The sequence below is a fragment of the Macrosteles quadrilineatus genome, unplaced genomic scaffold (assembly GCF_028750875.1).
Source record: "Macrosteles quadrilineatus isolate MER2022 unplaced genomic scaffold, UCM_ALF_1.0 Scaffold_8__2_contigs__length_117827958, whole genome shotgun sequence".
Lineage (NCBI taxonomy): Eukaryota > Metazoa > Arthropoda > Insecta > Hemiptera > Cicadellidae > Macrosteles > Macrosteles quadrilineatus.
The window spans coordinates 810,899-836,699 of NW_026542601.1; the positions used below are offsets into that span (position 1 = coordinate 810,899).

General features: G+C 35.9%; 1 protein-coding gene across 1 annotated transcript in view; it reads right to left on the reverse strand.

Moving 5' to 3' along the window:
• LOC128999435 (uncharacterized) overlaps positions 1 to 25,801 on the reverse strand; it is a 140,322-nt gene that overhangs the window by 97,675 nt on the left and 16,846 nt on the right. Inside the window, exons 3-5 of the mRNA XM_054425956.1 lie at positions 16,419 to 16,580; positions 587 to 761; positions 385 to 467 (exon numbers count right to left, since the gene is read on the reverse strand). Of these exons, the coding sequence (XP_054281931.1) occupies positions 385 to 467; positions 587 to 761; positions 16,419 to 16,580 (420 nt within the window). The remainder of the gene's footprint in view (positions 1 to 384; positions 468 to 586; positions 762 to 16,418; positions 16,581 to 25,801) is intronic.

Below are 25,801 nucleotides of genomic sequence, written 5' to 3' on the forward strand. Positions count from 1 at the left end.
AGGTTAACCCTAATCCTTTTTAACCATAGCAGTTTGAAAAATAAAATACATAAAATCAAACCAAACTTTATACATTATTCATGAATATACTTTTAAATAACAATGAATTGTGTAAATTTATACTTAAACTACAAACAAATAAGTAACTGTTCTAAAATAAAAATAATAACACGTACCATTAATAAAATAAGTTTAAATTGTTTTCTTGAGTTGTAAGTGTGGTTTATATATCTCAAACCCAGTTTCTCAGTCAGCTGAACAAACTGAATTAGTTACATCATTTTTTTCTCTTTTTTCACCAAATATTTTTTGTCTTTTTTAATTCAATTTACACATTACTTATAATCTACAGAAAAAGTGAGTGGCATTGCAGAAGTAACTTACAGGAGCTTTCTGTTGGACAGTTGAGTGTGAGTCTGAGTTAAGTTGGTTGACCCATCCAGCACTCCCGGACTCCTTGACTGAAACTAAAAACATTCCAAAATACAATTCTTTAGACTTTAAGGTTAGTTTTGTAGATTTTTATATGCCTTATCAAAGACACAGCTTTATAATCAATGTGAATCTAACAAGTTTAGAGTATTACCATTCTTTGGTGTAGTATTGGCGTTGGCGGGGGCAATTCCGTTGCTGGGAGCCAGAGCCTGCTGTTCCTTGTGAATCGGATGGTTAGGATCCGCCAAATCAAACAATGGCTGAATCTGTTCCGAATCAAAAACGTTGTTCTTCTGCCACAAGTTTAGCACTCGGATCACCTTGCTCTGTAAAATTGATCAATATAAAGATTTAAAACCATCCCTTAAATTTTTTTTACAGTCAATGAGTGCCAGTTATTATAATACCTTTAGAGCAAAATAGTTTTTTTTATTGTGTCAACATTTCTTTTAAAATCATTATCTACTCTATCTGACCTATTAGGCCCCTGAATATATGGTTTGACCTAGAAACAATTAGAACACAGATGAAACCATTGTAGTTTGATAGTGAAAGGTATTGTGAATAACATATCAAAAGTCTCCAAAAATATCTTTGGTGGAACACCACCATTTTTCCAAAATGGCGGCCAAATTCAGTAGTTTTTTGGTTTTTATTGAAATTCTGACTTTCCAGTCAATATTGGTGAAAAGTCGTAAATACATTTAATGTTCGATCTGAAATTACCTTTAAAATGATACCAAATACATGTACCTACAACCAAAAATAAACCCGTAGAAAAAATAAAATATTTCAAATAATAATATTTTTTATAAATTAATGTAATAGTCCAAGCAAGCAAAAAAAAACAGACTCAGGGATCGTATAAAAAATGTCAAGACAACTTTTTATGGTTTTATTTTTATTTTTGAGTATGCAGATTAATATACTAAACGTTGGCAAAAATCAGTCCTCGGGTAACCCCTAAATTAATTTAAAAAATGGCAGCTTTTCCCAACATTGGAAAAGTTTTTCAAAAAAGATACCACATGGTTTTATTGCACATTTTTCAAGATATTGACTTAGGACCACCACCGATATTTATTGGATGGTCGGTACTTAATTTCGATAAGGGGTGTTTTATTGGCCGCCATCTTTGGATCTGCTATATTGGATATAAATGTTTTTTAATGTAATTAAAGTGTGAAGACACATCTTTATGAACTAGATTTCCAAGCTGATTTCAATGCTGAAATCCGGGTTTAAATAGCCTTTTTCTATATAAAGATATATAAAAACGAAAACTCTCCCCCATACATTTCTTATAGACGTTTTGTACTTTGACAATTTAAAAAAACTTTGTAAACTACCACAGCCTAAGGGTGTACCATCAGGTTTAAGTATGGCGTGGAAATAGTTCACCAGCATATCCAACAGATTGGGTGTGGTGTTTGACTGGTGGTACATCCACCCTTTAAGAGACACACAAGCCACCAGCACTACCTTCTATATTATCCACTGAAAACGTCATTCTGGTTGTGGCAGTAAGTGTGGATGCCAAAAGATGGGCGATGACAAACAAATTGTATGTGTACTTTTTTTAATACAAAATGTAAATTTATGTATTTAATCAAATTTAGTGCATTCTTATAAATAACTGTAACTGTGTAATTTGAAAATTATATTTTCATAAATATAGGATATGGCCTTAAAAAATTGTAACAAAACGTTTTATGGTTTTATTTTGTAGTGTTGGGTGTGCAGAGTGAAAACGGGAAAAACTCATACTGTAGCTATTCGTTAAAGTATTGACTTTTATTTTAGCTATGGATTCCTTATTAGAAATTATTTGGAATTGGGGATATATATGTCTTTAAATAAAGACAAATTAAAAAAAATAATTTTTAAGGTTAATTGAAGGTAGGCCTACATAATTTGTTTTAGATTTGTCAGGTGTCATTTAATGATCAATAAAATTAATGTCAAACATTTTACTGAGTACTTTGATACTAGAACGAACTTGGAGACATATTAACAACCCGAGATATAAATCTTTAATAAAAACTGATTTAAAAAAAGGTAAATTTAATATTGTTTTGGGGTTTGTACCTCGTCTCTAACTAGGATGCTTTTAACTATCAATGGCTAAAATAAAAGCTCTTATATCATTGAATATTTAAAGGCTAGAACAAACTGCAAACGTCAATAAGAATCTGAGAAAAAATAATCTAAACACATACCTATTCAAAGTACGAAACGTCCCTAATAATAAGTAGTGTAATTTAATAATAATAATAATAAGTATTCAAATTATAAGTAGTGTATAGTAGAGAGTTATCGTTATAATATATTAAAAAAAAAAACGTATTTAAAAACGGATTTCAGCATTGAAATCAGCGTGGAAATCTAGTTCATAATGATGTGTCACAACACTATAATTACATATAAAAATATTTATATTTAATATGTCGGATCTAAGATGGCGGCCAAAAACGTGTTCACTATCGAAATGAAGTACTGACCACCCAATAAATATTGGTGGTGGTCCTAACTCAATATCTCGACAAATTTGCCATAAAGCATGTGGCCTTTTTTTCAAAATAATTCCGATGTTGGGAAAAACCGCCATTTTTAATAATTATTTCAGGGGTTTCCCGAGGACTGATTTTTGGCAACTTTTAGTATGTTACTCTGCATACCCAACAATAAAAATAAAACCATAAAAAGTTCTCTTGCAATTTTTTATACGATTCCTGAGTCTGTTTTTTTTAGTTTGCTTGGACTATTACATTAATTTATAAAAAATATTATTATTTGAAATATTTTATTATTTCTACGGGGTTTGCTTTTGGTTGTTGGCACATGTATTTGGTATCATTTTAAAGGTAATTTCAGGAGGAACCTTAAATGTATTTACGACTTTTCACCAATATTGACTGAAAGTCAGAATCTCAATAAAAAGCAAAAAACTACTGGATTTGGCCGCCATTTTGGAAAAATGGTGGTGTTCCACCAAAGATATTTTTGGAGACTTTTGATATGTCATTCACAATACCTTTCACTATCAAACTACAATGGTTTTATCTGTGTTCTAATTATTTCTAGGTTCAGCTATTTTTTTTCTTATTTTAAGGCCCCTATATTGATCGGATTGAGACGTAGGAATTGGCTAACTCAGGAACTCGCTAACTCGGTCGTGTGTCGGAACTGGCTAACTCTGGAACTGGCTAACCGTCTCAGTCAGGAATTGGCTAACTCCGGAACTCGCTAACTCGGTCGTGTGTCGGAACTGGCTAACTCTGGAACTGGCTAACCGTCTCAGTCAGGAATTGGCTAACTCAGGAACTCGCTAACTCGGTCGTGTGTCGGAACTGGCTAACTCTGGAACTGGCTAACCGTCTCAGTCAGGAATTGGCTAACTCCGGAACCCGCTAACTCGATTTTGTCTCGCGGCGGAATTCGCTAACTCTGGAAGTCGCTAACCCAGCCGCGCCCACTGCATGGAGCGTTGCCAACCTTGCACGACGAAATAATCGTACACTGCCGTATTTCAAAATATCAGTGTCAATGAAGATACGGTAAACGTTATTGTTTTTTGTTATCAACTCCACTTTAAACAGATAACTAGCCCAAAGTAATTAAAAGACAATTAATAAGTAATGAAAAAGTGTTTTTTTATTGAACTGTACAATGGCCAATTAATTCAATGTTTATGATTTTGATCTTAAACATAAATGCTATCAGTATAAAAAAATAATAAAACATGAAAAATATTGAAAATTCAGTTTAATTGGTACTAAATAATTAAACCTCTACAAAATTAAGCTAAAATACACGCAAGTTCTCAAACACGGAAAACAAATTTAATCGTAATGTTGTACAAACCAAAACCATCAATTAATACAGTAATCAACCATTGTAACTTTCATAACTAATTCATAGATTTAAAATTAAATGTTCGTCGATGAATCGTCTAACTTAAGTGTAAAAAAATATAACATAGACTAAGTTTCATATCAATTATAGAATAGCTTAGGCCTAAATCTAGGCCTAAGGGTAAAAACACATTGGAGCAGGGCAGGTAGCTGGTAGCCTGGCGGGTCGCTTAATCGCTTACTGCGATGTAGAATTAAAGCACGCGTTGTTATGGGTACGCACACAGTCGCACCTAGCAGGTAGCCGAGAGGGTAGCAGTAAGCTAGGCGGCAAGCTAGAAGAATTGCCAAGTCGATTGTTTGGGAGCTTCAAGCGGGGAAGGCTCGACTGGGGCATGCGCAAATAGCAGAACTTGACAGCCACGTGTTCTCGAGTTCGCAAGTTCCACGCGGGACCCTTCACTGCGCATTCTTTGTATACGTTGTGTTGTTTGTTTTAGTTGATTTATTTAGAAGTTGTTTTGCTTACATGAAATAAAATAATGGACGTAGACAAATTAATATCAGAGGTTATTATCCGTGTGCCATTGTGGAAACAAGCCCATCCGGTCATCCGGACCACCACAAACGTCACGTACTCGACGATCTGTAGAATGAAATAGCGAATGAACTAGCATTCAAACAAAAGTTTATCCTGTACCACTAATATTATAAGTGATAATATTAGTATCGGCGGCTGACAAGCGACTGTACTGAGCGCCACTGTGTGTATGACCACAGATAATATAACCCCAGATACCTTACTGAGGCCGCTAGGCCGCTGCAGCTGAGGGACGTGCGGGGAGGGAGGAAATAGTTAAATTTTTACTCGCAAGGTGTCGTGAGCGTCCTCGGTGCGGTGCAGCGCTGTGCCGTTGCCTTAGCCGTAGCTTACGTTGTCAGATGTGTTGTCACGTTACTCTACTACCGCGTCAGTGCTGGAGAATATCGGTACAAACATCTAGCTTGCTCTTGCTGATAACAAGACGATAACTGAATAGAGATATTGTGTTCACTAATCTCTCTACATGACACTTCATTATGTCCTATGTTTCGAATATTGATATACAACTTGTTCAATCTTTATTCGAAATATAAAATAGTTGTTGTACGCGAACCTTTTGAGTTCATTATTTATTTTAAGTTTTCATGTTTTTATTTTGATATAACATACATAAAGTACTAATTTTTAAAGCTACTATCAGCTACGTTGTTGAGTGCACAGGTGTGCTGCGATCGGGGTTTAATATATTTGGACTTATCCAAGATAAAAATAGTTTTCTGTGCTGCTTTCTGTGGGAACAGTGTGGCACTATTTGAAATCATGACCATTACAGAATATTGTGATTTTTCACCCCTACAAAACAGTTGGTGAAAGTAAACATCTGCTTTAAATGTAAACATTGTAGTTCCAAAAGTCTGACCTTGGACACCTTAAAACCCTCTGGGGTGGAGCCCTTTTGACGTATCTGCACCAAACTTCACACATACCATCCTTAAATAATGCTTAATAATGCCAGAAAGTATCATTACAAGCTGTCAAGCGATTTCAGAGTCCATTGGGTACATACATGCATACATACTTTCACTTTGCCAAGAAATTGTTAAATTTTTTTTAAAGGTTTTAGAAGTAGATATTTAAAGATGAATAAAGTATGGACTGCTGCTTAGAAATGTTGCAAGAAACCCGTTTATTTTTGTTCAACACATAACATTTCTTTAATCTAGCAACATAAGCTCTAAACGAAATTGTGTAATACAATGGTGATACTGTACACGTATAGTTAAGCAATTATTTTTTTTATCAAACAACTAGCTGGCCCGACAGACGTCGTCCTATCCTAGTGAGGATTTATGTCAAATGCTCGTTCATTTTCAAGATGAGTTCGTTCGCATGGCTCAATCATGTCCTGGTTAAAGTTCGTTCGCTACGCTCACTCACCTTTTGGTTGCTAATTAGCTGTTAAAGTTCGTTCGCTACGCTCACTCACCTTTAGGTTGGAGCTCGTTCGCTGCGCTCACTTGCCTTCAGGTTAGCTCGTTCGCTACGCTAACTCGCCTCCAGGTTGAATTCGTTCGCTACGCTCACTCACCTTTTGGTTGCAAATTAGCTGTTGTCATACATTTTGTGTTGTTAGTTTGCTTTTATTATGACCTTCAAAATGAGGGGTCACTCGATGGGGCTTATCATTTAAAATTTTTGAGTTTCCCCCAAAATCCCTCATTTGGGTTTGGGAACTTATGAGAATTTCAATTGGCTGCCAGTTTGTACTGAACTGAGATAGAGACCTCTAGTCTAGTCACTCGATGGGTCTTTGTATTTGAAATTTTTTAGTTTCCCCCAAAATTCCCCATTTTGGGGATGAACACCAAGTGGCGGTTATGCCCAAAAAGTACTTCATAACATGCCATAATGGTGTGCCGAGTTTAGTTTTTCTAGTATGGGCCGTTAAAAAAATAACAGGGGGTCTCCACACTTTTTACTAACCCTGTATATAGATTAAAGTATACACGTATAGATTTTAAGTACCTAAACATTGAAATATAAATTTAGGCCGTAAGTCTCAGTTACTTAACAATACAAACTCTCACAAACTATTTAAGCAAAACTTAGGAACTTTTTTTAACAAAGTTGTATTAAACCCAATTACAATGGAAAAACACTATCACTGATGTTATACAGTAGGCTAATGCTAAAACAATAGCATTAGCTTAAATTACTAAACGTGATAACATGTTATTCACAAAGAAGTATTAAGATTTTTTACTCAAATATTTCTTTAATAGAATAATTTTATAATATAAACAAATAGCTTTTTGTAGTGTTTTCCGCAAAACTATGAAGATTATGCAATGTAATAAAGGCAGAACTGTCAAAACATGTTTTTAAAATAGAAACTACAAACAAAGAATGAAAAATTGCACTTTACAGTAGGCCTACATTAAATAGGATTTCATATTGTGAAATTGCATACACGTTTAAAGATTACAATTGTCCTTTTTCGAAAAATCAGGCCAAAGATTAGGATAAAGATTCCTTTGAACTGTAACTGGTAAACTATAAATAACAAACATAAACATATACAGTGAATAGGCACACATAGTTGAAATGATTTATCAGTACAAAATAATAACCTTATATACACCGTTATACAGGGTATCCTTTTTACAAGTGTCAAGAACATAAATATGTACGTAGTGACAAATATTTGTTACTAGCTGTTTGCCCGTTCTACGTACGGGAATCTTGTAGTAAGTTAAAACCTTATATTCAGAACAGGAGTTGGTTTGCATATTTAGTGTGCATTTTTCCAGATATGATGGCAAAACTATAACTGTTTAGGAATACATATAAACCTTCTCAAATACAATATCTGACAGTTTCAAAGCCAAAACGAATGCTTCGCAATTAAATGTCACCCGATCGTGTTAGTCCATATTTTATATCTAACGATGAAAGGAATTGCTTTACAGTATAGATCTATGAGGCATAGCCCTAAGGTAGGCCTGTAATTGAAAGTTACTTTTCACACTGGTTAAAAGTAGTTAAAACACTACCTCGACCTCACTACTGCACACTTTATTCGGGTTGAAATTTTTATTAACAATGGTGCTCTTGTCTTTTCCACGAAAAATAAGGCCATTAATGCATTACCAATAGACATACACACACAAATACAGAATTGAGTCCACACAACATTTTGGAGTCCAGACAGAAAACGCTAAGTAAGACATCAATTAAATTTAATAAGCAATAAGGTGCAGTGTTTATAAATAAATAGTGAAAATAGTGATGTGTTTGAATAAAAAGATTATTATTACCGGTACTGCTACCACCGGTTCTAAGGAAAAGTAGCAGTACCGGTACCAAAAACCATCGTTTACATTTGAGAAAAGAACTGTAGTACTTACGACTAATTCAAACTGTCCTTCTAATCAAACTGTATTATAGGCGTTAATCAGTTGGCAATTATATAAATAAATAAATACACACAGGCCACAAAACATGTAACATGTAACGTAAACAACATAAAGCTTTGAAAAGTCACTATGGTTTGCTAAAAAAAAAACTTTCACTTGATGTGGTGCAGTACCGGTACCGAAGTTATTAATCTCCTTTGGTTTAAATTTTTTTTTTAGTTTACGAAAATCAAAGTGATTTCCTATTAATAGCATTATTTGTAAGCAGCTTTTAATGTTAACATATTAATGACAGTTTGAAGAAACCACCTTCATCCAAACAAAGGTTTCTTAAAATTACGTAATCTCTAAACGATAATCGGTACATATATCTAGCAAACATTCGGAGGAAATGTGACAAAAAACGCACAAATCTGGGGTTTTGTAAGTTTGTAGTTTTATTTCCTAAGTAGGAAAAGTACCGATATGGTTGTCGAAATGTAAGTAAGTAGAAACCAAAAGTGACACATTGGAAAAGCGAGTTTAGCTACATCTGTTAAGTTAAACCTCTGTTACTGTACGATCACAGCGAAATCAGAAAGATCTTCCAAGATCGTAGCAATGTCCATGATCACCCACTGCAGTCGTAATTTTTTAAATTGCACTTTACACAACTGTCCTTGAAGCGCCGTCAATGAGTGGAAAGCTACGATAAGCTACGGTATTGGTGACGATGATTAAAAAAATGTAAGTTTCCTTGCACTAATACAACACTGATTCACGGTATTTTCCCCGGTTATCAAAACTCAAGAACAATCGTTGCACTTGCGATTAATTAAACCGGTTAAATAAGGCACAACGTTATTAATCTCACTTGGTTTGGATGTGCTGAGAAAACTTGATCGGAAATGGTTGCGGTATTTGTAAACAACTTTTAATGTAAACATATCGGTGACAGCTAGAAGTGAGAACTAATCCAAACAGCTGATCGTTATTTCATATTAAATGTAATGTAATAGTAAACATTGGGAGAAAATGTGACAAAAATCAAACAAAATTGGGTTTTTGGTGGTTCGTTATTTTGTTTTCAAAGAAGCGAGGCCATGTTTTTATAGCCAAAGACACTCTCACCAATCCAGTAAATACAGAAAAATGATTAAAACCTTGATCGGTACTCTAGTTTTCTAGGAGTAGGCCACGTAAAATGACATTTTTTCTTTACAGACGGAGTCACAGAATGGACAGACAGACATACAGACAGAAATTGAGATAAGACTCGTTTCGGCTTTCTTAGGCTATGAAACGTAAAAATAACTAAAAACCGCATGATTCTAAGCAATGTACAGACAAAACTGTAATTTTAGCGAATTTCCCATATAGGGAATAAGCTATTACCGTAGTACTTATGGTAAGACCTGGACGCGGGACCGATTTTTTTTTTTCGTTTTGAGGTCCCTAGAGGCCAAAAACACCATCCGTTCAAATTCATATATATATATATATTTAGGAAAACTGTAGTGATTAGGGCTACTATTTTGATATATAAATGCATTATTAAAACTAAGTACCCTTTAAATAAAAATGAATTTGAAAAAGGGTACTTAGTTTTAATAATGCATTTATATATATATATTTATATATATATATTTATATATATATTTATATATATATTTATATATATATTTATATATATATATATATATGTGTCCGTTAGCACGATAACTCGAGCAAAAATGATCCGATTTTGATGAAATTTGGTACAAACGTGTAAACCTACGTTTATTCAACAAATAATAATAATAATATAATAATATAAATAATATAAATAATAATAATAAAAAACAAATAATTTAGTATATTGAAGCGTTGTTATGCGCCTAATGGTTACGGAGAAAATTCCAAAAAATTGTAAATTTAAATTCCCATGTTAATCTTATGGAGAATAAGTAAACTGTTGTAGTTTGCTTGTTTATGAACATATTTTGATCATATTTGGAAAACGTTTTTATTTCTTACTTACTATTAACATTTTACAAAAAAAAACAGTTTTACCCTCCCTGATGCAGCAAACCTAAGTACTTGTTAAACTAATTCTATTTAAATCGGTAATAAATGTTATATTTTTAAGTAGACATTTCAGAGTAAATCAAATCAGTCAAATGGAAATTCGCTTAGTCTGCAGGTTTGCTGCGGCGGGGGTATTATTTATATAGATTGTTTAATTTCCTTCTCAACTCAACGAAGGAACTACAATCATAAGAAATAAATAAAAACATATAATCAACTTAAACAATTTTCACCAATAGTTAAGAGGCGTCCTCAGAAACCTTTTCCTTTGTCAAAGTATCACTGGCTATTTAAATTCTCTTAGACACTAAACGTGATGGAGGATACGCATTTTGTCAATCTATGCGGTCTTGAGAGATGCCGTGGTCCACTTGCATTGCTTGTATAAAAGTACTCTAAATAATGTAAAGAGTAAATAGGACTCGGGTTCTTCACAACCATTGTTTGTTAGCGTTGTTTCACTTAATAATCTTCTCGTAATTTTTAACAATCTAGTTACAATTCTCGTTTTGTGGGCTATCTTGTTAAAATACTGTTTGTAAACGTAAAGGGATTTCGACACAGTAGCCATTAATGTGGAGGAAGGAGCTTTTAACCCTGAAAAAGAATCCAGTTTGATGTTGGGGAATGTTTTGTGAAGAATCAGGAGCTCAGAGGCACTATTAAGAGTTGAATTGACGTTGCAGTGGCGAAGGAGGGACTTTTTACAACGGAATTTTTTTAAACACATCCTTGCTAAATAACCAGCATAATACTTTTGTGAACATGTTTCTAATGTTACCGGTTCTGTGTCAATGTTTTTGTCTAGGGAATATATATCCTCTTCTTCATCTTGTTCTTCATCACTGGTGAAAACGTTGCTATCATCTTGAGTAGGTGTATTTTGGACTGGAATTGATGCAACTGTTGCTGCTGTGTTTGTAGCTTCAATTTCTAAAACTTGGTCGTGGTCAGGTTCATATGATGTGATCTTCGGTGGCTTTATCAGGTACTGCAGACAGAAAAGTCTTAGAGAACTCCGGAACACACGGACTGTTGGATTTTTACTCCAACCACCCCGCTGTCTGATACTCGAAAACAAATTTTCTATTGGGTCTTGGTTCAATGGGGATGTAAGAAGATAACTGCAATTTTCATGATTTAAAAGAGATAACAGGGCATTAATAGTTAAGAGCACACCATTAAAACAGGGGGGCTTCGGTTTCTTGCAACCAATTTTTCGAAGGTGCATAAATATGTCAAGGGCCTTTTGTAGTATTTCAATCCCATGGGGGTTGCTGTTACTCATGTTAATCAGTAGGACACGAAATGTGGATGCGGCACTGTTTCTTTGTGTGTTACTAGCAATATTATTTTCGTAAATGATTTCGTTATCAAATAAACTATTTGTCTTTGAAAATATGTACCGTACTGTATTCAATTATTGACCACATATATCTAGGCCTTAGTACTTTGAACTTGAGGTTAAGTATTTTAATTTCCTAATGGTGTCAATTGAAGCATTTAATATCACAATACTACATTTCACACCATAAGGCAACTAATTAAGTAAAAAAGCGCCAAAACTACTAGAAACGTATTCTGCGCATGCACAGGCCCAAGAGACGAGAGACATGTCTGTCCAAACACCGACCGGTTGGTTCGCTCGAGACACGCGTCTGTGACACGAGTCACAGGCAACATGTCTGCGACACTGGTGTGTATGCTCCATAAGTTAACATAGGTTGGTTTTCAAGGGGCATGTCGCAGGCACGAAAAATATCTGCGACATCATGTCGGAGATACTGGTGTGTATCCCGCCTTAAAATAAAGTTTCCTGCACTAGTTCACGTTACGCTCTTTCCAATGACACCAAAAACATGTCAATCGGTTTAGTAGTTTTGGAGGTTTAATTGTCAGAAAAAACCTGTTTGCGTATTAAATAAGTACTAAGTACTAGTGTCCCTGTTGCTCGAATTCGAGCAATTGCTAAGAAGTATTACATGTGTTATTTTTAAACGAATAATAGTCATAATTTCTGATGACTTTAAAAAGATTTGACTCAAAGATTATTTGTAGCAAACTGTTAAAAAATTAGCAAACTTATTGACGGTTCACAATTCACAAAAACTGCTTACGTATTAAATAAGTATAGATCGATATAGATATAGATATATAAATAGATTAGCATAATTCCGTTGGAAAATAGAATTAAAAAAAACGTTTGCAAAACCAAAACTAACAGCTCTTTCCTCACTTCAGTTGTTCATTTTTAACAACTTCAACTGGTTTTCCAGCAACAAATACACTTAACTCACCTGAATTTTTAATCCATAGTTGTGATAACATACTATCTCGAGGAAAACGAAACATTTTAAGACCTTTTAACTTTGCCGAGCTGTTAAAACAGTTTCTGTACGAGCACGTTGTTCTTGACATAATGAATAGAAGAATGAAAATACTAAAATAAAAAATACATACTCTAACTTACTACATATATACAAAAACACACAAATTAATTGAATATATATCACAGTAAAATAACGGTATCACAAAATAACTTTTACGGTACTGATATGTTTAAACCCGGCAACAAGGCTTAAAATTCAACAACACGCGTGCGTGGTGTAGGTGTACTCAGTAGTGTCGGGTAGGTCAGTTTAGTGCGGCCGCACTTCTTGATTTTTCGGCGAGGAACGGAGAAAGAAGCAGAGGCGCTATCACAGCGTAGTGAGGTCATCACCTCACCTCTCCTCATATCCCCTGTCTCTCCTCTGCCCCCCTACCAAGCGTGGTGTGCAGTGCTAGCAGCGCTCCTAGATGTTGACGGGCAAACTACGCTGTCCTAGCGCAGCACGTTGCCGCCATCAGTAAGATATCTGTAGTAGGGGTTATATTATCTGTGGTATGACCCAGCTACCCTCCAGGTAACCAGCAGTAAGCGAGTAAGCGACCAGCCAGGCTACCAGCTACCTGCCCTGCTCCACTGTGTTTTTACCCTAAAGTTTAAACCAAAGCATTGTAGGTCTACTAGTAAATAGTTGCCTAATTCTAAAATGTGTTTTTTAGTAATAATGTTACATGTTTTAAAATAGTTTTTAGATTGTACACCTATGCACCTCTAGTAAATAATAGGAGAAGATATAATACATATAATAAAACGGAACAGGGTTATTTTAATTCACGATTCTTAATCAACGACTTGGCGGATTTTCCTGATTTGAGTGTTGGGTTTCCTTTATATTGTTTTTATAATCGAGTGTATACCAAGCCATTGCTCGGTTCCCCATTCCCCGGTACTGAGCTACTCAATAGACAATAGCTTTGTTTTTAGATAAGATCAGGTAGCCTAATTTTAGCTATATCCACCATTCATAAAACTGGTAACAAACAAGAACGCCTGGCAGTGGCGGTTCCAAGGGGGGGGGGGGCTTACGGGGGCTAAAGCCCCCCCTTGGACCCTGGAAAAATAAATTTAAACGTACATTTCGCCCTTAAAACACGCAATGTCATAAAACAGACATCAATGTAGATTTTATTAAACTTAATAAGCGATGGCAGGAGTAGTATTAAGTTCCACATAGATCAACTTTGTGGACAATAGCACCGCAAATAAAACAATATTACGCAATGGAAAGTTAGTTATACAGAGGTGGCTGTGGTTTGGTTATACGCATCATCCAATTTTTACAGCAGTCAGCTGTTGACATGCTAGGGCAAAGGCGAGCGCCGAGCTCGAGCAAGGACCATACAAGGACGGGAAAACAACTGATTTCCTGATGTTCCATAGTTGTCAAATTGTCTGCTAGCCACTAACTTTACACAGGCCACAGGCATCAATCAGCAATCAGCGGTAGCACCAGTAGCCTTATACCATTTACTATATTAACACTAATGTAAAAGTTTAGTATAGTCAATGCTATTACCGGTACTGAATTCGATACTATACATATTGTGACAGATCTATGAAATGGACTGTAGAAAAACATAAGTTTAAAAAACGTATCTACTTGCTTGCATGACATATAAAAAGCATATAATAGGTGAAATGGAAGGTTTTAGGATAATTATTGAGCACAGTTCTAGCCGTTAGAAATGGCCATTTAAAAGTGACCAAACGGCTTATTTTTAGGAGATATGGCTTCGTAGTCTACAGTAGGCCTATGTTTTGAAATTCATGAATGCAAGTTCGTCTACTTACTTGCTCATGACAAAGACAAATAACAGGTGAAATGGCAGGTTTTTGGACAGTTGGACACAAATATACATCAATAACGGCTTTAGAAAGTCAGTAAACAGCCTTTTGAACGATATTGCCGTAGCCTACAATATGTTTTGAGATTTATGAATGCAATCGTCATAGTTTGTTTTAAAAATGTCTACTTATTCATGAAAAATAAAAATGGGGAAATGGGAGGTTTTGCACACAGTTCTAGACGTTAAAACTGGCTGTAGAAAGTCACCCAACGGCTTTTTTTTAGGAGGATATGGCCGTAGTCTACAGTGTTTTGAAATTCATGAATGCAATATACAATCGCCACAGTTTAATTTTTAAAATGTCTATTTGCTCATGACAAACAACAGGTGAAATGCGGAGTTTATGGACAATTAGGCAAGGTTTTAGGTGTTAAAAATGGCTTTAGAAAGTCACCAAACGGCTTTGAAAATTCCAAATTTTCCCGGGGGAGAACCCCCCAATGCTCCACCCACAGTCCACACCCTCCAAGCCCCCCGGTGGCCCACCCTTGACAAGGTCCTAGAACCGCCACTGACGCCTGGGTCCATTTAGAACCATAAAAACTCAAAACTTTTAAAAAGTAGGCCTACTGAAAGACGTAAAATTAATATTGATTAAACAAAATTAAGAGGATGACACGGGTTGTACACTACAGTAGGCCTAATAGCCTACGATAATACAAATTTGCAATTTGTATCTATGCATAGACAAATTTTGTATGCAATCCATTAATACATTAGGCCTACCACTTTACAATGTATTGATCAATATTTATTTAAATTCAATAGCTCTATTATTAAATAAATTACCACTGCAATGCATTTCTGTAATGACGTTTAACGTGTAAATTTTATCATGATTTATGATTAAAGGTTACGAGCCCAGTATATAAAATACGAACTTAATAATTTTATTGCAGAAGTTAACAAAATGGTATTTATTCGAATAAAAGAAACAAATGGTGGACTACGAAAATAGATATTTTATAACATGTATAATATCCTAATTAAATGTACAGTATTATCATTTTGCATCCCAATAAACTACTATTTAAGTAAGAAAACCACATATAAAACATACTCCCTTATATTAGTACATTTCTCATAGTAGTTATGTCCGGTGCACTGTCTTTAGAGGTCGTGTTTTGTTTACAATTGTTTCTTGTTTTCAGTAATTTAAAACCTCGTTTAACCAAATAAAACGTTTTAATCACAACTTATAACACGTACCCTATTTATATAACCGAACAGTAAAGAACAAATCATGAAGTTAACTATAAAATAATAGAAACACAATTTCGTCGACACTAGCGATCAGTGTCACCGGACATGAATTAGACATGAAAAACGAACTTCAAAGTTTACAATAGGATGTAAAGTTTACTTGTGTTGGTTAGTCTATGGTAAGACTATAATGCATTTTCTACCCTAATAACCATAAGAATAGTATTAAAATACTTCTAAATATATTTATTTTATCGGCTACGTTGCTCTTACTCCTAATTATTCGTAGGATACGACATTATGGTACCGATACGATATAGGTACTACACTTTCGGCAACACTGGCCAAAAATCTTCGTGCTTGGCTCCCATTGGACGGCCCGCGAGGCTTCTGATTGGGAGTTAGCGAGTTCCGCCGAGGGACCGAGTTAGCGACATCCGTACGAGGACAGAATTCGCTAACCCGGCTCTAGAGCGGGTTAGCGGGTTACGGAGTTAGCCAATTCCGAAACCGAACAAGTTAGCGAGTTCCTCCCATCGACCAAATTTGAAGATAGGGCGTTTAACATGGGGTTAGCGAGTTCCAGAGTTAGCCAATTCCGCGGACCCCTCGGATTAAAACCTAAACTGAGTTTAGGTTGGGTAGTTAAGCATTAAATGTTAAGCAAATGTATTTAAAACTGACCTTGTCTTCTGGAGGACAGTTGAAGAGATGGACGAAAGTTTGCTGTAAATTTCTGGCAAACCTCGGCGCAAACACATCTTTCTCGGTGCCAAACAGATGACGGGATTGGCGCACTATTGAATCAATCACATACAGCCCTGGTACTTTGTACTCGGGCTTGCACTGAAACATAAAATACATATCAGTGTAAAAACTTCAAACTAAACTATTTAGCTTGATCCGCCAATCAGAATTTTGCCGTCACCGTTGTTTGACGTGAGGCTACTGAGAAAACTCTAAAATGTAAAAAATAGAAGATAAAATGTTGAATACATTTGCACAACGAGGCCAACCACTATCGTCAATTTTTCATACCATGGAAGCTCAAGAAACTTTGCTAGTGGATTAGGATGTTTAAGAACACCAAGGTTTGATGTTGCCAATGGTAGTTGTGAAGGCACCACTATCAGTTGTCACTGTCTCGCCTAAGGGTACGTACATAATGCTGGTTTTCTGAGTCAGACTGTCGGCGCCGATTAAGTCAGACTCGGCGCGCTTATTGACCCATGCTAGTAAACGTAAGGGGCCATAGTGCACACAGGTAGTCTGACTCAGATTTTACTGGAATGAATTGTTCATTCTGGTTTCAGACAACCTGCCTGACGGATTGTAATTTTTGTTTACGTATTAATCGCTTAAGTGGTTTCCATTGTAAAGTGCATAGTATTTATTTTTTAACTATAGCAGCATTGTACCAAAAATTTGGTCATATTGTCTTTCAAAAAAAAAAAAAAAAAAACAATCTAACTATGTACTATGTATTTATTTACCTCAAGGTTGGATCAGGGTTGTCAGCAGGATCTATAAACGAAATTCACACATTTTTCCCGGTTTTCCCGGCTAAAAAGTACGGAATTCCCGGCGATAAGAACGGCACAACACAAGTTACACTTATCAGTAAATTTAAAAAAAAAGCCAAATTGCCCAAGGGACTACGTAAGCCCCGACCGATGAAACGGTGAACACTTCGTGACACATAATTAATTAGTGACGCACTGATGGTCGGGCGGGTAAGGGGTAGCGCGGTGGGTCATTATGGGTGCCATTTTGATAACATCCACTCATAACACTATATTTGGCTAATAATTTGTTCAGAATTATCAGAGGTTATAAACTCTATTACCTTAAACATTAATTGGTCAAGCTAGTACAGTAGACTAGTCATTTGATCAGTTTCAAACTCAAATAAAGGCCACTTTTTACTTGTGTGTAATAATTGTTTAATAATGCTTATAAAAGGTTACTATAAAGTTGTATTACAGAGCATTCAATTTGAAACAAGCTGCACATCGATCGAAACGCGTGCCAATCGATGATGGATTATGAAAGAAGTTGCTGAGGTTTGTGCCGATGTAATAATAATAATAATAATAATAATAATATCTTTATTGCCCTGAAACAAATATAAAATTGCATGGCATCCGTCAACATTTAATACAGGCATAACAAGCAACAGCAAAACAAATAAATACAACAGCATAAAACAATTAATAATACAAATTATTAAAAAATTACACAGAACTTGTCATTTGATTGATTGAGAACCTCAGAGCAGCCAAACACCATCTACTCATTTGTGTCAAAAAACTCACCCACAGTGTAATATTCTTTATTAATCAGATATCTTTTCAAAATCCTTTTGAACCGTTTTTCGTTCCTTTCTTTCCTTATTTGTTCAGGAAGACTATTCAAAAATCTCACCCCCGTCTGAGAGGGCAAGCTTGATGCTGCACGGGACCTGTTTTGGGCCAACCTATATTGTTCTCTGCCTCTAGTTGAATACGAGTGAATGTCCTGGCCTTGTGTTAGGCTGCATTTAAATTTGGAAAACGTGGCAGCTTCCAAGATATACAGAGAGGCAAGAGTAAGCAGGCCTAGCTCCCTGAAGACGGCCCTACAAGACTCTCTCACCTGTAGTTTAGCCACTATTCTGAGTGCTCTCTTTTGAAGACGGAACAACCTGTGGAAGTCCGCTTCTGCACATCCACCCCAAATTGCAATTCCATAAGAAAGATGGGGGTAAATAAGGCCAAAGTAGGCCATTAGCAAGACATTTTCTGGACAAAATTTTAAGAGGACTCTTAAGGCAAAACAGCCTGAAGATACCCTCGTGCAGACGTTGTCAAGGTGGTTACTCCAAGTGAGCCCCCGGTCAATGGTGATGCCCAGAAACTTAAAAGAATTGACTTGTTCAATTTGTGAGTCATCAATCATGACCGTTAAAGTCTCACTTGGTTCACCGTGCCTGTAAAAACGGATGAAATTTGTTTTTTGAGAATTTATTTTCAAATTGATGTTTTCAAAAAATTGAACACATGAATTTAGATCTACAAAAGTTTTGATTTCTAGATTTGGAAGATTGTTGGCACTGCAACAGAGAGTCGTATCATCAGCATACTGAACCAATTCGCTAGATCCAGATGCTGAAGACAGATCGTTAACGTAAATTAAAAATAAAATTGGACCAAGAATGGATCCCTGCGGGACACCATACTTTAACAGAGCTGGTTTGGAAAGATGATTTGAGACCTGCACCTGTTGAGTTCTGTTTGAAAGGTAAGATTTTATCCAATGCAACGGAACACCTCGAACACCGTAGTGTTCTAATTTTGACAAGAGGATACTGTGGTCGACGCAGTCAAAAGCCTTGGTAAGATCTAGAAAGACACTGAGTGTCGGGTGATGCTTGTCCAGATTCTCAATTACCTTACTGACAAGGCTATGCACTGCATCCACTGAACATTTCCCCCTTCTGAACCCGAATTGATCAAATGAAAAAATGTTGTGATGATTGAGGAATGCTAACAACTGAATCAAGAACAGTTTTTCAAAGATTTTGCTAAACACAGGCAAGAGAGAGATAGGACGGTAGTTGTTGGCATTGAGTGGGTCCCCCTTTTTAAAGATTGGAATAATTTTTGCCCTTTTCAGATCTTCAGGGAAACACCCACTCTTGAAAGATGCATTGACTGCTTCCGTCAATGGACGTAATATATGCTCAGACAGTTGCTTGAGAAGCCACACAGACATGCCATCGACATCTGTTGATCTCTTCGACGGTAGTTGATTTATGACAGTTGCAACTTCCTCCTCTGTTACGGGGAAAAGTCCCATAGACATAATGGGACTATCACCTATCATTGGCTGCATATTTCCCAAGGATGTCACATTTGAAATTGCTACTTGGGAAAAATAATCATTAAGGTAGTTTGCCACATTCGAAGGTTCTGTGACTACCCCACTGTTTATTCTTACATGAATAGGTTTTTCAGTTTTCTGGCCTTTTATATTGTTGATCACACCCCATGCTGATTTTGAGATATTGTCACTAGCTTTTAATTTTTTTCTAATTTCATAGGATTTCGCTGCTCTAATTAGTTTTCTGTAAATTCTTTTGTAATTTTTAAAAAATATTTTGAAATTTGCATCTCTTGTTGCTTAGCCGTAATATAGTGTTGCTTTAGTTTTTCTCTAGATACCAAAATACCTTTAGTTATCCAAGAAACATTTTGAGATTTTATTTTTATTTTCATCTTTCTTTTTGGACAGTTTGAGTCAAGGTGATATCTAAAGCTGTACATGAAATGTTGAAAAACATCAGTTGATTTGGTTTGTGATAAATAGTTCCATTGCTCATTTTTTAAACAGGCTTTAAATGATTTAATTGTTGAGGGGTTGACAGTCCTTCCCTCATAAACCGAGGAGGGAGTATTTGCTGGAGAACAATCATTGATATATATCTGCTGCGCATCATGGTCTGAGATGGCTGTAGTAACAACTGATGTTACCAAATTTTCACAGTTTGAGATTACATTGTCAATGGCACTAGACGAGGTTGCAGTTACACGTGTGGGTGAGTTTATGCGCCATTGCAAACCAAAAGACTCTAAAAGGTCTCTCAGCTGTTTAGTCTCAGGAAGAGAGGCGTCTAGTACATTGATATTGAAGTCACCAGCAACTTCAATATCAAGGTCAATTGACAAGAAGTAAACAATTGCCGAACATTTTGCGAACGGCTAGTAGACAGTAGTACACAAATACGTTAAAATGTTACAAACTATTTTCAAATTATTATAACCTAAAAAAAACAATAAGATAAGATAAAAATATAAACTTGATGCTATTCGAAGTCAATAGTAAAGGTAGGTCATAACCTCACATTGAGCACAACTATCTCAAAAAGGCCACACTAAAAAAAAAACAGGCCGTAATGCTCGTCAAGCATGACGTCACCATAGAAGACGGCAATGACGTAATTAGGTTATATTTTTGTTTTCCATGATAAGATTAAAACAAGCAGCTGATCACAAACGGCAAAAATACGTCATTGCCGTCTTCCAGGGGCGGACTGGCCCGCCGGCCCACCGGCCGGAGGGCCGATGCGCCTTCTCAACATTCCAATATTTGCGCCCTCGTTAAAGGAAAAATTCATAAAAAAATTTTTAAAAATGAGACGAGATGTATTTTTTTGAAAGCAAGAGGAAAAACTTAGAGTTAAAGTTTCAGCAGTGAATAGCAAAACATAAAGTCGGATGTGAGACCTGAATAGACACTGTCGACAAGCGAGAGCAAAGCAGCTCTTCTCTCTCGTACGTGTAGGCCTACTCCGAGTGGAAGGCACTTACTTTACTCTGTGGTCTGAGCAAACAGCTGTCCTCTTCCCGCGTCATTTTACGCCGATCCCGAAAAAAACTGCACTGCGACCACGAGTCGAGTACTAGAAAAATGCCGGTATGGATCATAAACATAAACAAATTACGTTTTTGGCCCGAAAATAAACATTATTTAACATTGCTTAAATGGAACTGCCAAATCATATGTTCAATGCTCAGTATAGGATTCGGGCCAACAACGTAATTTGTTTATGTTTGTGATCCATACCGGTATTTTTCTAGTATTCGTGACTGCGACTACATCCGACATCGGTCGGTGTCACGATGTCGTCTGTGGTAAACAACTAGTGAAGATAATTTAATATTATTCATATTTGTTATAATATTTAATTATTGCTCACACTATAACTATTTCACTTTAAGTCACATTTAATTTTATCAATATCAACTCAACTCTCTTGTAAATGGCGTTTGCCGTGCATGTAATAAATAAATAAAGAGTGTGAGCTGCCAGTGCCAATTAAAATGTGTCTCTCTTTAGTGGGTGTCAGATTTGTGTCTCTGTGTCGAAAGCTTCAATTTATTTTTATATTCTTTACCTACACAGGAAACATGAACGAAAGCAGTATTGTAGAATCACTACTTTTACAAAATTTAAATATATTTAGTGACAGTGTATTTATTTGTTAACTTAACCATTACACAGTAAAGGTTAAACAGTAAACAGTATTTTAATATGTGGCTACAGCCTATTAATTAACTATTTCAATATGCACTATGGCACTAATTTTGTCAACTTTCCTATTTTACTTACAGATAGCCAGCCTAAAATACCTTCTTAGTTCTCTCTAGGCTATTTCGTTTGTAGAAATAGGTTAGGTAGGCCTACTTTAGGGTTACAGTACAGTTTTGACTTAATGTAATGCTAAAAAGTTCAAGTCAATAAATTGGTTTTGTTCACAGTGAAAGCATATTGTTTGTGTTATAATAATTTCATATAAATCTAAAATATATAACTTCTGTTATTTACAGTGCCAAAAAATACAACAGTTGCAAGTTCATGCTGTAAACAGGAAGCAAATGATTTATATTGTATGCATGCAGCCAAGCCATGCAAGGGAAAACAAAGAAAATACACAAATATAATACGAAAGAACCTAAGAAAATCATTTGTATTTTTATTTTTGTTAGGATATTTACTGTCAGAATAGCACCAAGTCGTGTGGGTAAATAGTCTAAATTTTGTAAACCAAACATTAACCAATAGTGTCAGTTATCAGATTTCTGATTTTCCACTGTTAATGCCTCTAGATTGCCTAAAAATGCGAGTTTACAGGTATAATTTTTAAAAAATGGCCCGGGGGAGGACCCCCGGACCCCCCTCTGTACAGGGGGGTATTCCATACCCCCCAGACCCCCCGGTTGGCGCCTTCGGGCTGGTCAAGGTTTACGCCCTAATAGAGTACCCAGTCCGCCCCTGCCGTCTTCTATCGTGACGTCATGCTAGACGAGCATTACGGCCTCTCAAAAGGCAGAGTTTAACGAGACAAATAATAACTTGTGTTGATTGTCTTAAATTTACCCATGTCCGAATTATGTATGTAAAAACAAATTCAATTATAATTACGGATTTTGGTAAATAATAAAGACAACACAGACATTAAACATATACGTTTATTAGGTAGTTCTTAAAATCCATTAACTCTTAAAATTCACTCGGCACACATTGAAAATTGAGGTTGAAAATTAACATAGTTAATTATTTTGCAGAATAAATTTATACATGTAAGTTTGCAAAACAAAATAAATTTATGTCGGTTTAGTAATATCAAAAATACAACTTAGATATGAACAAACAAATGACAATAATATATTTTGATAAACAACATTAGTTACATTAGGCCTACTAGAGACAGTATTTACATACGATACGGACTTTGTTTTCTTGTTTGGTATGCGTCATTACAAAGGAACGTAATATGTTCATCAGTTTTCGTGCAAATTATTTGCAATGCCATGCCAATACCAGCTGTCCTGACCTCTCGACATTCCTAAAGTAGGCCTACATAGCTATGATGATAAAATTCTGCCCTTGTTTATATTGATATGCAAAAACACATACCAGAAGTTACAGTACATAGCTATGACATCATTCTGCCCTTGTTTATATTGATATGCAAAAACACATACCAGAAGTTACAGTACATAGCTATGACATCACTCTGCCCTTGTTTATATTGATATGCAATAAACATGCCAGAAGTTAAGACAGTCCATCTCCCCTTACACGACTTACATTCCAGGGAATGCCTAATCCATACCAACAGGCCTAGCCTCTCCACATTCCTACAGTATATAACTATGACTCAACTCCTGACCTTGTTTTACCGAATTTCCCATATAGGGAATAAGCTATTACCGTAGTACTCACGGTAAGACCTGGACCCGGGACCGATTTTTTTTTTGTTTTGATGTCCCTAGAGGTCAAAAACACCATCCGTTCAAATTTATATATATATATATTTATATATATATATATTTATATATATATATATATTTATATATATATATAAATGTGTGTGTGTCCGTTAGCGCGATAACTCGAGCAAAAATGATCCGATTTTGATGAAATTTGGTACAAACGTGTAAACCTACGTTGATTCAAACGAGTTCGCGAACCAGCATGATCGGACCATGGGAACGGGGGCTTATGGGGGCTTTTATGGGGTAAAAATGGGTTTTTCTCATTTTTGACCCAAAAAACATAAAATTTTGCAATTTCTTTCGAAACTAAATTGTAGAGCTTAAAAAAACAAATAATTTAGTATATTGAAGCGTAATAATGCGCCTAATGGTTACGGAGAAAATTCCAAAAAATTGTAAATTTAAAATTCCCATGTTATTCTTATGGATAATAAGTAAACTGTTGTAGTTTGCTTGTTTATAAACATATTTTGCCCAAATTTGGAAAATGTTTTTATTTCTTACTAACTATTAACATCTATCTATCTATCTATACTATTATAAAAAAGAGGTGGTGTCTGTGTGTGTGTATGTATGGGAAAAGTAAACGCGAAAACTACTGGTCGGATCGGGCTGAAATTCGGCATGATGATAGCTCATATTCCCGATTAACATATAGGCATATTTTTATCCCAAAAATCCTTCCGGGCTCCGCCCCAGTGGCTCTGGAGTTTCCCATGTTAACCTTATGAGAAATGGAATTAATGAATCTTAACAGCTGTTTCAATTAAACAAGTTGGTTCTGTTCTATGATGTTCAATAGCTTTAAAGTTACAAGGATTACCAACAGGGTGCAGCACTAGCACTATTATTTCTTTTACATTTATGACAACAGCTAATTTGCAACCAAAAGGTGAGTGAGCGTAGCGAACGAACTTCAACCTGGAGGCGAGTGAGCGTAGCGAACGAGCTAACCTGAAGGCAAGTGAGCAAAGCGAACGAGCTAACCTGAAGGAAAGTGAGCGCAGCGAACGAGCTCCAACCTAAAGGTGAGTGAGCGTAGCGAACGAACTTCAACCAGGACGTGATTGAGCCATGCAAACGAGATCATCTTGAAAATTAAGAAGTTAAACGGGGCAAAGCCCGCGGGTTACAGCTAGTTATACATAAAAAACACTTTTACCCTCCCTGTTGCAGCAAACCTAAGTATGTTTTTGTTTTAAACTGATTCTATTTAAATAGGGAATAAATGTGATATTTTTAAGGAGACATTTTAGTGTAAATCCATTCAGGGAAATGGAAATTCGCTTAGTCTGCAGGTTTGCTGCGGCGGGGGTATTTTTTTATTTGTTAGTCTTGTGTGATATAATTAAAATAATTGAATAAGAATAAAAAAGGCTTTAAGACGTTTTCAGGCTTCCTGAGCACCAGCTGGATTGCCGTTCAATGTTAGGAAGATTTGTAGTTTTTGGAATGGGTTGGAAAAATAACTTGTAGGCCTACTACTACACATTTATTTTAAATGCTATAATCGCTGAAAATAGGTACTGTATCACCAGATAATATCAGAATCAAATAAATCTTAACACTAGGTTGGATGGAAGTCAGTTACAGTTCAGCACAATGTAGTCTGCTTCCGGCAACCGGCGGCGTCTGCTTCCGGCAACCGGCGGCGTCGGCTTCCCGCGTAGGCCTATTCATGGTGGTAGGTAGTGTACATCCAACTTACCTTCTGCTTCTTCCGAACCATCGCCACTCGCCAGTTAACCGTAAATTTTGGTTTACTATAAAATCAATCAAGAAAGTATTGCAAAACGGTTTATAACTATTAAAATTACTCTAAAAAAACTGTAATAACGATATCAATTAAATTCACGGAATAATACGATTTTCACGCATATTTCCCGGTTGTTAAAATTCACGCATAATTCCCGATTTTCCCGGAATTCCCGGCCGCTGACAACCCTGTTGGATGCTAACTCAAGGTTTTGTGATAACTTTCCCAGATTTTTTGTGAGCTTGTGGTAGATTTTTAAGAGAATTAAATAAAAGGTATACTTGAAACATACTAAAGTATTAAAAACAACCTGTTGTCGTCTGCAAGAAGTTGCGGGAAAATATGTATATATCCCTTAAATAGGTCTTAACACAGACAGGTACAGCTTAAACCTGCTTGCATTATGGCCACCTCATCGGAGTCAGACATTCGGCGCCGAAAATCTGATTCTGACTTCCTGCTTATACCAGCGTGCATGGTGGGGGCGTACC